This window comes from Etheostoma spectabile, chromosome 11, assembly GCF_008692095.1.
Source record: "Etheostoma spectabile isolate EspeVRDwgs_2016 chromosome 11, UIUC_Espe_1.0, whole genome shotgun sequence".
Classification (NCBI taxonomy): Eukaryota; Metazoa; Chordata; class Actinopteri; order Perciformes; family Percidae; genus Etheostoma; species Etheostoma spectabile.
The window spans coordinates 111,898-125,369 of NC_045743.1; the positions used below are offsets into that span (position 1 = coordinate 111,898).

Sequence of the window (13,472 nt, forward strand, 5' to 3'; positions counted from 1 at the left end):
AGTGGGCTGGACTGATGCAACGTTAGCTTAGATAACAGCATCAACTCATCCGCACGTTCACCAGGCTGAACACAACAGGAATACTTTCATTCATAAATACCAAAGCCTTCATGGTAAAGTAGTGGGGGACAAACCTAAACAGAAGCACGACGTGCCTGTACCTGTGTTGTGCTTTCGCGAGCCAACAGTTTGGTTTGGAGACATTGCATAACACTCACGCAAGCTAACAAAGTAAGCTAGTAGCTAACGTGTAGCTCGTTACCATTACCTGTGTCACGGCGGATGAATATATCACGGAAACAGAAAACGTAGCGTGCCACTTTAAAACAGCTGCTTGACTAACGCAGCAGTTACTCTATGTCCAGTAACTTACTCGTGCGAAGGGCTCCGGTGCAGGAAACGTGACTGCTTCACCTTCAGAAAGGAGCCAGCTGACATGAACTCACGCGTTCGCTTTTGATACAAACTCGCGTGAACACAAAGTGTCAACAGAGGCTGATGGGAAATGTCGTTTTTTGTATCACCGGCGGGAAGAGAATGACACTAGCAGCAAGAGACCGTAACTAACCTCCGCGAGACACCAACTAACACGTTAGTTCAACAAATAGAGAGACCAGAGCGTCTATGAATGGACAGTAAGTTGAATGTATATTGTGATGCTTCTTAGAGCAAATGGGGTTCTTCTGTTGAGCTAAAAATATCATTTTGACCTTGAAAACAAAAACAAAAAATGTCTTAACTCAAGGTCCATTTAATGTGAAGCGTGTTTTCCGGTTATTGCTCTGCCTGAAATTGCCTCAAGACAGTTAAAGTATGAATTTGTATTGCGCAGTGACATCATCATCATCATCATCATCATGGTCTTCATCGGCCACGGCAGCTCATGAAAAAAATAAAATAAAGGCAGCTCTCATGATGGAGCAGGCACTGCTACGACTGTGGAGGTGGGTTGTAGGTTGGCATTTTATTGCTGTTTTTTACCTGTTCAGTGTCACTATTTTCAGTTTGTTAGTGTCTGTTTTGGTCAGTGGAGAAGTGCTGTCAATGTGATGTGTCAGTAGTTCATTATTCACAAGTTCAACAACAAAATCACCAGACTATTGACATTTGTAGCTTTCATTCATCTTGTGCTTTGAAAAGGTTTTTAAGCACAGTTATATTGTCCGCTTGTGCAACTTTTCCACTCGATGTTACACAGGTCAGGATAGTGAGATCACTGTGAAAGGACTGCAGCCTAATCAAAATTGAAAATGTATTGTTTTCCATATTCATTTGTTTTGTTGTTCGTCTATTAAATGACAAATCATCCCAATTCCCCACATGCCAATGTGATGTCTTTAACGTGCTTGTTTTGTCTAATAAACAGTCCAAACCCCAATTAAATTAGGTTTACAATGAACTTAGAACCTAGAAAGACTTTCTTGTCATTCAAATGCACATTAACGTACACAGTTGAGCAAGATTTCATTGCAAGCTCCGAAAAAGGAAAAGAAACAGAAGACAAGTAAAAATAGAAACAGTATAAATATAAGTATGTGCAATATAAAGTATGTGCAATATTACAATTAAAAATGTATTATTATTATTATTATTATTATTGTTAGTATTATTATTATTATAAGACAATACATGCAACGTTTCAGCACATCAGTGTTGTGTGTTGCAATCAAACATATCAGAATATTTACATTATTTTTATTGAAAAATAAAGATCTATATGAGTTGAAAAACATAAACATCAGCCAGCACACATACTGCTGTTTTTCTACACTATCACCTACCGGACATTATATTCAGTGCTGTAAAATATAGTTGCTGCTGGGTATAATTTACACTTCAGTGGCTCGGGAGTTTTTTTAATTTGAAAAACTTTCATTTTCTGTCCAACAATACTGAATAAATGTGTTTTTTTTACATTACTACTGGTTCCATAGTACGTCAGCATAGCAAAACAGTGCGTAAGCAGAAGCACTGAGTCACTACCTCTAGCTTGAGGACCAGCTGTGTGCTAGAAAAATGAGCAAGTTAGCATATTGCTCTGTGCTGTGTGATAGATATGTACCTCCATTTGAAACACCCTTTGCTGCAGTATTTGCTGTGCTTTTTCCCAGGATGTCGCACCCTTTAATTCACTCTGAGTTTTGAAGTCTGTGTTTGTTTTTTGTGTTCCTTGTAGAAATCTGCCCCCTGAAGGAGGAGAGGTGTAGGGCCACAGCACAGGTCCTCATTGTCTGTCATCTCCTCTTCATGTGTGCACAAAGCAGTGTCTAGGAAAGAAGAAGTGTAAGCACTCTTTTTCTTTCTTTGATCTGTGTTAGCCATGCAGCAAATGAATATTCTCACATGTACTGGATATTCTAAGGAACCATGTCTTCTTTTACTATAGGGAGTTTGTCACATACCAACACACAAAACACGGAAAGGCAGGGCTCCGCAAAACAATAACCAAACTTTTGCTGGACCGCATTGACGCATTGACTATAAAGTTATATCACCACAAAACCTCTTAGGGAGGAGGCCAGGGTGAATGGTCTGGTGTCCAAAGTGTCCGACCCAAAACAATAGTTTGCATTCTGTCTCCTACCACCAGTACTAGGGCTGCAAGATACAAGGATAATATGCAATTATGTTGTTGAATATTGCGATAACGATGTTACCCGCGATAAATAAACAGATAGTAGGGTGTACTCAGTTCTGCATTTCTGCTGCTTTTTTTAGTATTTTGATAAAATACAACGTATCGCTTGTTGAATTTAAAACAAATAAGAGAAAATCATTTCCAAAACACTTCTATTGAACGGATCAAACATTGAATTGAATAGAAAAAGGCACCACATAAAAGAACCTTTCAGTTTTCTACAGATATTTTCTTTCAGCTAACACAAAAAAATCTGTGAGCGTCTACCGTCATATGTTGCAGCCTTTTGCGATGTGTATATTGCGCAAGTTGATATTGCAATGGCAATAAAAAAAAATGATACATTATATAGAATCCACACACAAATAGTTCTTGAAACTGTGACATATGTGTTGTTTTGGAAGGCAGTGAAAACAGCCGATTTGTATTTTGTCAACCTGTTTTGAAGATTGGGTTGGCAGCAAAGTCGGTCCACAGTCCACTTTCAATATTTGAGAAAAGTACCTTGGATTTAAGGCCTAACAGGTAAAACGAACAAGAGACAGCTTGCACCTGGAGAAGGCTCACACATAAAGCACACACATTGATTCCTCCTCAAACTGAACTACAAACCCTGTCAGTGGTATTAATCTTCCCGCTTCTAGTGTTTACTGTACATCTCTACTGCAAACTGTCAGGAAAGAAAATCCAAAAATAAATAGAAAGCGGAGTAATAATGTCACAAAATGTCCCTCACATTATTAGACACATCTCCTGCACTAAGCTGCCAGTAATTCACTTTACCCACCGCCATGACCTCTCAGTTAATCCTACCATGCTGCTACATCCTGTAATATAATTTCTATTTTACATTTTATAAACGTTGCTGCAATCCTACCAAAACCTTTCAAGACTATGTGCAACTATATTAAGTTAAAGGAAATCCCAATCTTCTGTTTTGTAATCCTTGATTTGCAAGATGCGAGCTTCTGTTTTGTTTTGTAAATGATGTGAAATATGCAAATAAACAACACAGGAGCTGGCTCAGAGCTGCGAGCATATGTACGGCATCAGGTTACACAGTACAGGGTTTAATTACATCCCTGGTAGAGATGGCCCAAACCGAACTTGTCTCTGTACATGCTGCCAGATGTCTAGTTCACATGACAATAATTGTGATCCCCTTCACACACACACACACACACACACATACACACACACACACACACACACACACACATGCACGCGTCATTGTCTTCAGTATTAATGTGAGCTGGACCTCTTGACATGGCTTGATTCATGTGGGGATGAGACACAGATACTGAATAGTTGATGAGCTGGGAGAAAAAGAAAAGAAGTGGAGGGATGGGGAGGGGTGGGGGCAGAAATAGAGAGAGGCAGACCGAGAGGGAGGGAGGACTGAAGGAGTGAGCAGAAAGGCGGGTATCCAGTCGCCTCGCTCCACACAGCTTCAATAAGCCCCGAGGTTGGGAGCATTGATGGAAAATTACCTTGTGACCTAGAGGGGAGGTCAGGACTGGTATAATCAGAGTCCGCTTGTTCCGAGAAGCAGCAGCAGAGGGAGGATGGCCTGTGCGTTCGGCTGATCGGAGGGGACCAAAGACGGGGGCATGGAGAAACTAAAAGGTCCCGCCACGGGATCCACCACAGCCACCTGTGGATGGAGAGCCATGCTTCTTCCACAGCTGAACCGGCAGTCCCTGTACGTGTACGGCAGCGAGATGGCCGTGGAGCAGGAGTGCATCCGGCAGCTGCAGAGCGGAGTCTTTGTCATCCACCCGTTCAGCCTCATGAGGTATTTAATATACTTGATAGATTCAGGCCAGTCCCGTGCGTAGACACCACCTCCACTTTTAGTCTCACTGTTTCTTTGAAAGTAATGTAGTTTCTGCAAGTTTCTGGAAGTGATTCTTTGCTATAATTTGGCCTATCTTATTTATATTTCTCCATATTAGAGCTGAAAAGCTAAGTGGATTATTTGATGAATTTAAAAAAAATAAAATAAAATGTAGTCCCAATTTCCTAATTTTATAGATTTGCTGTTTTTTCTTTCTCTGCAGTGAACTGAACATTTTTAGATTTTGGAGAGTTTAGGGGAAACAAGCATTTTGATGACATCACGTTGAATGGCATTTTTTGATATTTTCTGACTTTTTATGGACAAAACCATTAATCAAGAAAGTATTCATCACATTAATCAATAATGAAAATAATCATTAGTTGCCGCCCCACTCCATATTACTTGCATGTCACATTATTAAGTAGCATAAAGCATTAGTAAAAATGCAATAACTGAAAATGATAATAATTAGTGTTGCACTCTTGTAAATGTGAAAACAAAAATTGAAAAATAGATGTAGTATAAAATGGTATTAAATGTAGAGTAAGAATACATTAAATCAAAACAAGTAACCTAAAAGAGCAACTAATAATTGATAATTAGTAAAGGAGAGTGATAGGAAAGATCATCTCACAACTATTAACTCATAAAATTCTAGTTTTGTGAAATGAATTTAAGATGATACCGGAGGATTAGAAGGACAAAACCAGGTGGATCAAATGACTTCTGTAAGGATCTGGCGTTGCATCATCCATGCAGTGTTGTTATTATTAGTTTGTAAGGTGATCAGATGGAGGGAAAACGGAGAGGGAATGAAACAATTAGGGATCAGATCAGAGTTATTTGAACCTGGCATTCGAACCCTGGCTGACGAGGCATGTGCAGTTACAGTATCAGAGTATTTAGTGTGCATAAGTGAGCTTGCCTTACCGGCTGCTGCGTGACTGTCTAATGAGCCCTGCTGGCAAATGAACTGAAACTTTCTGCTTCAACCCTACATGGAAAACAAGATCTAAGGCTCACTCGAAAGTCACACATTTGTTTTCTGATCTTCTCCTGTAGGAGTTACTACATCATGTGTATGATGGCCATCACATTTCTGAACCTAATAGGGATTCCCATGGAGATTGCGTTTCTGGACGGACACAGTGGGCTGGCATGGGAAGGATTTAACGTGTTTTCGGACACTCTGTTCCTGATAGACGTGGCCCTAAATTTCCGTATGGGCATCATAGCAGAGGACGGAGAGGTAAGAGTTGATGTACTCTATTTTCAGGCACAATCTGGGAGACCATAATCCCTGTGCAAACAAGCACATACAATCCATCTCTGCCCCATCTCTAATCTACTCAATACACGAAAGGCTAGATTAACACACACACACACACACACACACACACACGCACCCCGCCCCTCATCCCTAGGAAAGACATTGGCACCCACTGTTTGGTTTTATAACAGGGAGTATGATGTATTGACACATAACATTTCCAATTAAGTATTATGCAGACTATATCCTGTTTGTTTTCATCTGCTCATACTTCGTGACCTCTGTCCTTCCAATAACAAATGGCACATCTGTGGTGTTTTTTTCCTGTCTGTGGTGTTTACTCTGGACCGCACAAGCATTTGGTTTTGCCAGATTTACTGAATAATATTTCTGCCTGTTTGGAATATTCATGTTTTTGCATCAGCAACGGTTCAATGATGCTCTGAAGTTAAGTAGATAGTTTGGATTTTGCGGCTGAATGAGGTACATATCCCCCTACTCAGTGTGTTATCTACAGTAGATGGCAGCCGGTACGCCCCTAGTTTAGAGAAGCAGGCAGGAGTGCCGAAACGGGAGCCAAGCAATGTACTGCTGTGGACGAGAGCAGCAGCTAAACATATTTTAGTCACCTAAAAATAATTAAAATCTGTTTAGGTGTACGTTAAATGTAGAATATTTTCACTGCTGTACCTTACTTTCAAACAGCCCTTTCTGACAGGGAACTGAAGCCGTTATCTGTGTTCTCTTCAAAGCCACCACTCCTTCGACAAAAACAATCATTTTAACTTGCAGAACACCTATCACCAACATCGATCGGTTAGTTTCTTTATGTTATTGTGTACCTTGGTGAATCCGAACTTACGCTAGAAAACTTCAAAGTCAAACAATAACACAAACTAACTAACCGATTGAGGCAGCGGTAGACCACCACTCCCGTCGCGCGTGAGGTAAAGTTACTGTTTTTGTCAAAGGAGTCTGGTGGCTTTGAAAGGAGCATGGGGAACCGCTTCAGTTACCTGCAGAGAAGCGCTGTCTGACGGAAAGGTAACTCAGTGAAAATAGTCTCTAATATAGCATGCACTTAAACTAATATTGATTTTTTGGGGGGCGGGCCTTTTTCAGGGGACTAAAATCCCTTTTGCTGTACAGTATATTGATTAGTTTCGGTGCCAGTACTCCTGCCCGTTTCTCTAAACTGGCTATAGATAGATAAGTACCTCATGCCACCCCACTTAAAAAAAACTAAACTATCCCTTTAATGTTGCTTTTCTTTGCGCAAACTGCTAATCTCATCCGATACCACTGTCTCCCCTAATTTTTGGACAAACGCCCTAAATATTATTTCGGCTCAAGTGTTAAATTATACATCTAATCGTGTCACGCGCTGCGCAGCATCTTCATCTATCTGTTCAATCTGCTGCTCTGTTCTCTTTCACAGGAAGCTATTCTGGATATCAAGCGGATCCGAGTCAGTTACCTGAGGACATGGTTCATACCGGACGTTATAGCAGCTTTCCCAATCGGCTACATACTGCTGTTTGCGGTAATAATGAACCGACAGAAAACCGCCGACAGCGTGTGTGCTGCAGTGTTTGTCAGTTCACAAAATAACTATGCACTTAGTTTCATATGATGTGTTCGTGGTTTGAAATGAAAAACTTATGTAACACTTGGAGCAGTAAGAAGGTGTTTTACAGACAATAACTGCAGTACTGAGGAAAAGGCAATAAAATAAAAATGATTTGAAAAAGGTAAATTTAATGATAATAGATTAGGTTACATTGAACTTTATTGTTGTTATATACAAAATACAAGAGGTAGTTTAGCATCTAACCAGGAGTGCAAATTCAGTCTGTGAGTAATGTACATATGTATTGAGGTAATAAATAGAATAAACAGTAAGGGGTAGTTAAGAATATGTATGTGTCCGGGATAGCTCAGTTGGTAGAGCAGGTGCACATATGTAGAGGCAGCAGCCGCATGTTTGACTCCAACCTTGCGGCCTTTTGTTGCGTGTCATTCCCCTTCTCTCTCATCTTTCATGTCTTCATCTGTCCTGTGAATATAAAGGACCAAAAATTCCCCAAAAAAGAATCTTTAAAAAAAAAAAAAGCACATGTTAAGCTATTACCTTATGAAACATGTTAACAGTGTAATATTAAGTAATAATACAAATTATAAATTAGATTAAAGATAAATAGAAAAGAGATTAAACAAGAAACATATCACTGATAATTGGACGTCTTTATTTTACTATCCCAGGACTTACAATACCAGAACAACGACAACCCATCTAAGACCAACAAGATGATGAGAATACTGATGTTCGTGCGGATCCTCAGCTTGATCCGGCTGGCTCGAGTGTCCAGACTGGTCCGGTTCTTCAACGAAGTGGAGAAAGTAAGTTCAAACGCCAGACAAAGTCTTCAAAGCTTCAGTGGTAGAGCGGTTGCCTGCCAATCGGAAGGTTGGTGGTTCGATCCCTGGCCCTGCACGTCGAAGTGTCCTTGGGCAAGACACTGAACCCCGAGTTGCCCCCGGTGCTGCGCATCGGAGTGTGAATGTATGTGAGTGTTTATCTGATGAGCAGGTGTGTAGATGTGTTTGAGTGTTTATCTGATGAGCAGGTGTGTAGATGTGTGTGAGTGTTTATCTGATGAGCAGGTGTGTAGATGTGTGTGAGTGTTTATCTGATGAGCAGGTGTGTAGATGTGTGTGAGTGTTTATCTGATGAGCAGGTGTGTAGATGTGTGTGAGTGTGTATCTGATGAGCAGGTGTGTAGATGTGTGTGAGTGTTTATCTGATGAGCAGGTGTGTAGATGTGTGTGAGTGTTTGTCTGATGAGCAGGTGTGTAGATGTGTGTGAGTGTTTATCTGATGAGCAGGTGTGTAGATGTGTGTGAGTGTGTATCTGATGAGCAGGTGTGTAGATGTGTGTGAGTGTTTATCTGATGAGCAGGTGTGTAGATGTGTGTGAGTGTTTATCTGATGAGCAGGTGTGTAGATGTGTGTGAGTGTTTATCTGATGAGCAGGTGTGTAGATGTGTGTGAGTGTTTATCTGATGAGCAGGTGTGTAGATGTGTGTGAGTGTTTATCTGATGAGCAGGTGGCACCTTGTACGGCAGCCTCGGCCACAGTGTGTGAATGTTTCCTGTAGATGTAAAAGCGCTTTGAGTAGTTGTTAAGACTAGAAAAGTGCTATATAAATACAGCACAGTTACATTTACTAACTGCTGATACCTCACCAGACCTGGCATCCAGTGACAAATCTGACTTTGAACGTTCACAATGTCTTTTGTAAAACAAGAGCTGACTATGCATTGGTCCAGTTCTTTTGAGTTGACCTTTTTTTCTAATTGCACGTGCCCAGACATTGGACTCAAAAAATAAAGGAATACGACACCTCAAACTGACTTTGTTGATGGTAATCTCATAATGAAACACAATATATCTTGGAATGAATCTTGATGTTGCATAATGTATGTTGTCTGGAATTAATGCGTAACTCCACGCCTTTAATTGACTACTGGCTGCTAAAATAAATGGTTTCTGGTGTATTCTTTCAGCGTAGAGGTGGAAACTGGACCCTCTCGCTTGGAAATGTTTTTTTTGTATTCACACTGATTGAACAATTTCACACAGATAAATCTGTTTACTTTATCGCTCCCTGCATGTTGAGTCCCCCCCCCCACAGACACACACACACATGCTCAGGACCTATTCATGCACAAATGGAGAGATGTCAGAGTGAGTGGGCTGCCAGTGCTGGACCAGTTCCCTGAGCTTTTGGGGGGGCACTGTGCCCAAAAAAAGTATTCCCTGACTGGAAATCGAACCCAGACCACTGCGGTGAAACCTGGTACATTAGGATTGACTTGGCATTGCTGTAATGTAGACAACCTTTTGTTTTAGGGTCTATTGCTTAAACATCCAGATGTTGTGAAATTGAGAAACACACCTCAGGCTTCACCCAATCTTGCATCGATGTCCGTTAGTGTCATGCTTTCCTTGCTGATAAGGCGGCTTAAATCAGTGAAGTTCTCTACAAAACTGGTTTTGAAGGTGTTGTATTAATGGACTTCCACACAACTTGGAAGGTGTTGATGTTTGTGACTTGTTTGCTTGGCTTAAACCCAGTATGCTGCTGTAATATGACTCACATCTCAGCCAACAACCGGGACGTCCTGCACTGTGTTTGATGTGCTTACCAAATGCCTTAAAGTCACATGTTTTCGTGTCATGTCTTCCTGACAGGTGTCTAATGCAAACTTGGAGGTGGTCCGCCTCTTCTTCCGCATCTTATCTCTGTTCATGATGATTTTCCTGCTCTGTCACTGGAACGGCTGCATCCAGTATTTTGTTCCCATGCTGGAGGAGTTTCCCACCGACTGCTGGGTCCGGAAAGAAAACCTGATGGTGAAACTAAACTCACAAAACTACAGTGTGAATGATGATGGTTGTTGACAATGGTGGAATTAAACTAGCTACATGTACTCCAGTGTTTTGTTTAAGTACAAATGTGAGATATTTACTCCACTACATCTCACAGGTAAATGTTTATCTGACAGCTTTAGGTACTTTTCAAATGACTTTTCAGTTGTTCACCCCCTTCCTGTCCAGTGAAAACAAAGTATCTATAAATTTGGTGATTTTGAATGTTTGTGATGAACTGAAGGATGAAATGTTCCTATATGTGTTGAGGAAATTCTACACCTTAAGCTATATAACATCTTTAAAACGCCTCTTGGATCAGCTGAAAAATGCGTTGTCACAAAGCTGAAAACAGGTTTCATTGACACCATGACATTTTTTTAGAAATATGTGGTTCTCACAGGACAGCAACGCTACAAACATGATGATCTTATAGAATATGATGCATTGCTGTAGATTAAATCACCTAACAGTATATAGAGTAATTAAAATAAGCACAACTTTGAACTTCTACAGTAGTAAAATGCAGCATACACATTATTGCAACAGGCATATTTATCCAGAAACATCAGATAAACAGGAAATATTTCACTTCACAATGACTTTTACTTTTCAAATGTTGCTGATAATACTGACAAACTTCTACTTAAGTAAGGTTTTAAAAGCAGGACTTTGATTTGTTGTGAAGTATTTTCACAGTGGGGTGTTTGTACTTATATTTTAGTAAAGGATCTGAATACTTCTGCCACCGTTGGTGGTTGATGAGGAGTTGTGTATGACAAGTTGGGAATTAGTCATCAGCTATTTTACTAAATAACTAATTTCTAAAATTGTTCTAGGGCATATATGACAAAATATAATTTTTTGTGGTGCTTCAAATATCTATACCATATGCTGTAGTTTAAATCCATGTATTTGTTGTTGTTTTGAAGCTTCACATCTTAATAAAGTCTCATTAATTATGACACATTTTCTTCCAGAATGCCACAGTGATCGTGAAGTACTCCTGGGGAGTTTTCCGAGCTCTCTCCCAGATGATCGCTCTCTCTTACGGCTCCATGGACGCACCAACAAGTGAGAATTATAGATTTTCTTTATCGGGCGCTATAAAAAGCATAAGTATCGCATTCTCCCTCAGATATAAATACCCACCATTTCCCAGTAAACAAGCTGGAGTGTTGGTGTCTTGTTCTCCAGATTACGTTGAAATGTGGATCGTCATGGTCAGCATGGTGTCCGGCTGTCTGATGTACACCGTCCTCGTGGCCAACGCTACAACCATGATGCCAACATCGACCCAGCAGCCAAGGAGTACAAGAGCAAGGTAAGAAAATACATCCCAGTAGTAGTGAGTACAAGTCACTGTACTCAGTGAAACAGAAATAAGTAATAATGAGAATTCTATTAGCATATTTTAGTTGCTTTTAAACTAATCTAGGGAGAGAAAAGGAGGATTTAGAAAACATAAAAATATGATGTCATTAACTCCTTTAGTTTACCTGCAGCTACTAAGGTGTACATTTATTCAGACATTTTATACCTGTTTGGGATTGTTTTGATCTTCTATCACAGTGCAAATAAAAATCTAAAATATTAATGACTTCTTGGTGTTGAGGCGTAGCATTATAAGTCAATTATTTGGTTAGATTATTCTGTACATTGGGAAAACAGCCATTAGAAATAAATAAACAAATGAAGACCCAGAGTAGATAGAGGATATAGTAGCTCAGTCCATAGGGAGTTGGGTTTGGAACCGAAGGGTTGCTGGTTCAAGTCCCCGTACGGACCAAAAGTATGGTGGTGGATTGGTAGCTGGAGAGATGCCAGTTCACCTCCTGGGCACTGCCAAGGTACTCTTGAGCAAGGCACCGAACCCCCAACTGCTCGGGGCGCCTTTCCATGGGCAGCCCCCCTCATTCTGACATCTCTCCATTTGTGCATGTGTGTGTAATTCAGGCCTGTGTGTAATAACAACAGAGTGAAAAGTGTAGTTTCCCCTTGTGGGATTAATAAAGTATAATAAAATAAAATAAAAAGAATATGGGGCAGCGGACTTGGTTTGGGAACCGGAGGGTTGCCGATCAAAGTCGCCGTACGGACCAAGTACAGACAGTGGAGATGCCCTGGAGCAATGCACCAAACTCCCAACTGCACGGGGAGCCTTTAATGGGCACTCCCCTCAGTCTGACATATCCCTATTAATGCATGTATAGGTCCTGTGTGTGTATTTCTGGCCTGTGTGTAACATGTAATATATCAACAGAGTGTAAAAATGTCATTTCCCCCCTGGGGATCAATGAAGTATCTCAAAAATTCTAATAACTGCAGCTTGAGTGGATCTGAGCATTGTAATGCTGTCTCATGTATAAGCGTGATGGGGGGGGGGGGGGAAGTGGATCCTGAACACTGTGACTTCCTACAGATGAGCCGTTTGGAGCATTACATGGGCTTTATGAAGCTCCCACCAGAGCTGCAGCTTCGTATCACCAACTACTACCAGGCTCGCTACGGGGGCAAGTGGTTTCAGGAGAAGGACGTCATGCACACGGTGTCCTCAGCGCTCAAAGAGGTACAGCTGTGGTTCATCTGCTGTTGTTGTTCCTTTGCGTCTTTGTTCATCTTCTATTTAATTTTTAAAACAACTTATATATTTCTCACCAACATGTTTTATTTTCCAGCAAATCCTGATGGTGATGTGCAGCCGGCTTCTAAGAAAAGTGCCAATGTTTCAGACCAGAGACGAAAACTTTATCAACGCCGTCCTCCTCAAACTGGACTACGAGGTTTTCCTGGAGGGAGACGCCATCGTGCGACAGAACGTCCCGGGCGACCGCATGTTCTTCATCGACCACGGCCAGGTTGTCATGGAGACTGATTCCTACGAGAGGGAACTGTGTGACGGAGACTTTTTTGGAGGTGAGTTGGATTTACTGATGTATGTATCACTGGGAATTGATTTCCAGACAGCAATAGTCAGGGAACTTGAAGGGGGAGAGAAGAAAGAAGTGAAATACAACTTACCAGAGTATGTTTTACAACGTTTCTTACAACGTGTTAAGCCCGGTTAGCTTGAAAGCCGATTGGAAGCAGATAGAAGATCACTGAAAATCCAGTTTTTAGCTCACAGAAGTGACTTAACTTTAAGGCCAGACACTACAGCACAAAAACACTGTTTTTTTTTCATGCACTTTGTGAGATTGTGGGCTGTTTTGCTTCCATGACATGTCTATAACAAATACACTTTAGGTGTTTATGTCACTCGTACTACAGTTACATTTTCATTGATTGGTG

The 13,472-nt window shown here is 40.8% G+C and overlaps 1 protein-coding gene and 1 long non-coding RNA gene across 2 annotated transcripts; both read left to right on the forward strand.

Annotated features, from left to right (window-relative positions):
- Positions 1–403: 403 nt before the first annotated feature.
- LOC116697667 (uncharacterized) lies at positions 404–2,277 on the forward strand. The gene is made up of 3 exons (XR_004334024.1): positions 404–635; positions 833–944; positions 2,177–2,277. It is a non-coding gene; the product is annotated as an uncharacterized LOC116697667 (long non-coding RNA).
- Positions 2,278–4,040: 1,763 nt separating this feature from the next.
- On the forward strand, positions 4,041–12,964 carry hcn5 (hyperpolarization activated cyclic nucleotide-gated potassium channel 5). The gene is made up of 9 exons (XM_032529025.1): positions 4,041–4,433; positions 5,541–5,727; positions 7,187–7,291; positions 8,011–8,148; positions 10,005–10,166; positions 11,162–11,255; positions 11,379–11,505; positions 12,604–12,750; positions 12,860–12,964. The coding sequence occupies exons 1-8, from the start codon at positions 4,249–4,251 to the stop codon at positions 12,605–12,607; spliced, it is 1,002 nt and encodes a 333-aa protein (XP_032384916.1). The 5' UTR covers positions 4,041–4,248; the 3' UTR covers positions 12,608–12,750; positions 12,860–12,964.
- The last annotated feature ends 508 nt before the right edge of the window (positions 12,965–13,472 follow it).

Coding starts and splice junctions, on each gene's coding strand:
- hcn5 (XM_032529025.1), top strand. CDS start 4,249: ATGGAGAAACTAAAAGGTCCCGCCACGGGATCCACCACAGCCACCTGT. Junction 8,149..10,004: donor TCTTCAACGAAGTGGAGAAA/GTAAGTTCAAAC, acceptor TCTTCCTGACAG/GTGTCTAATGCAAACTTGGA. Junction 10,167..11,161: donor TCCGGAAAGAAAACCTGATG/GTGAAACTAAAC, acceptor ATTTTCTTCCAG/AATGCCACAGTGATCGTGAA.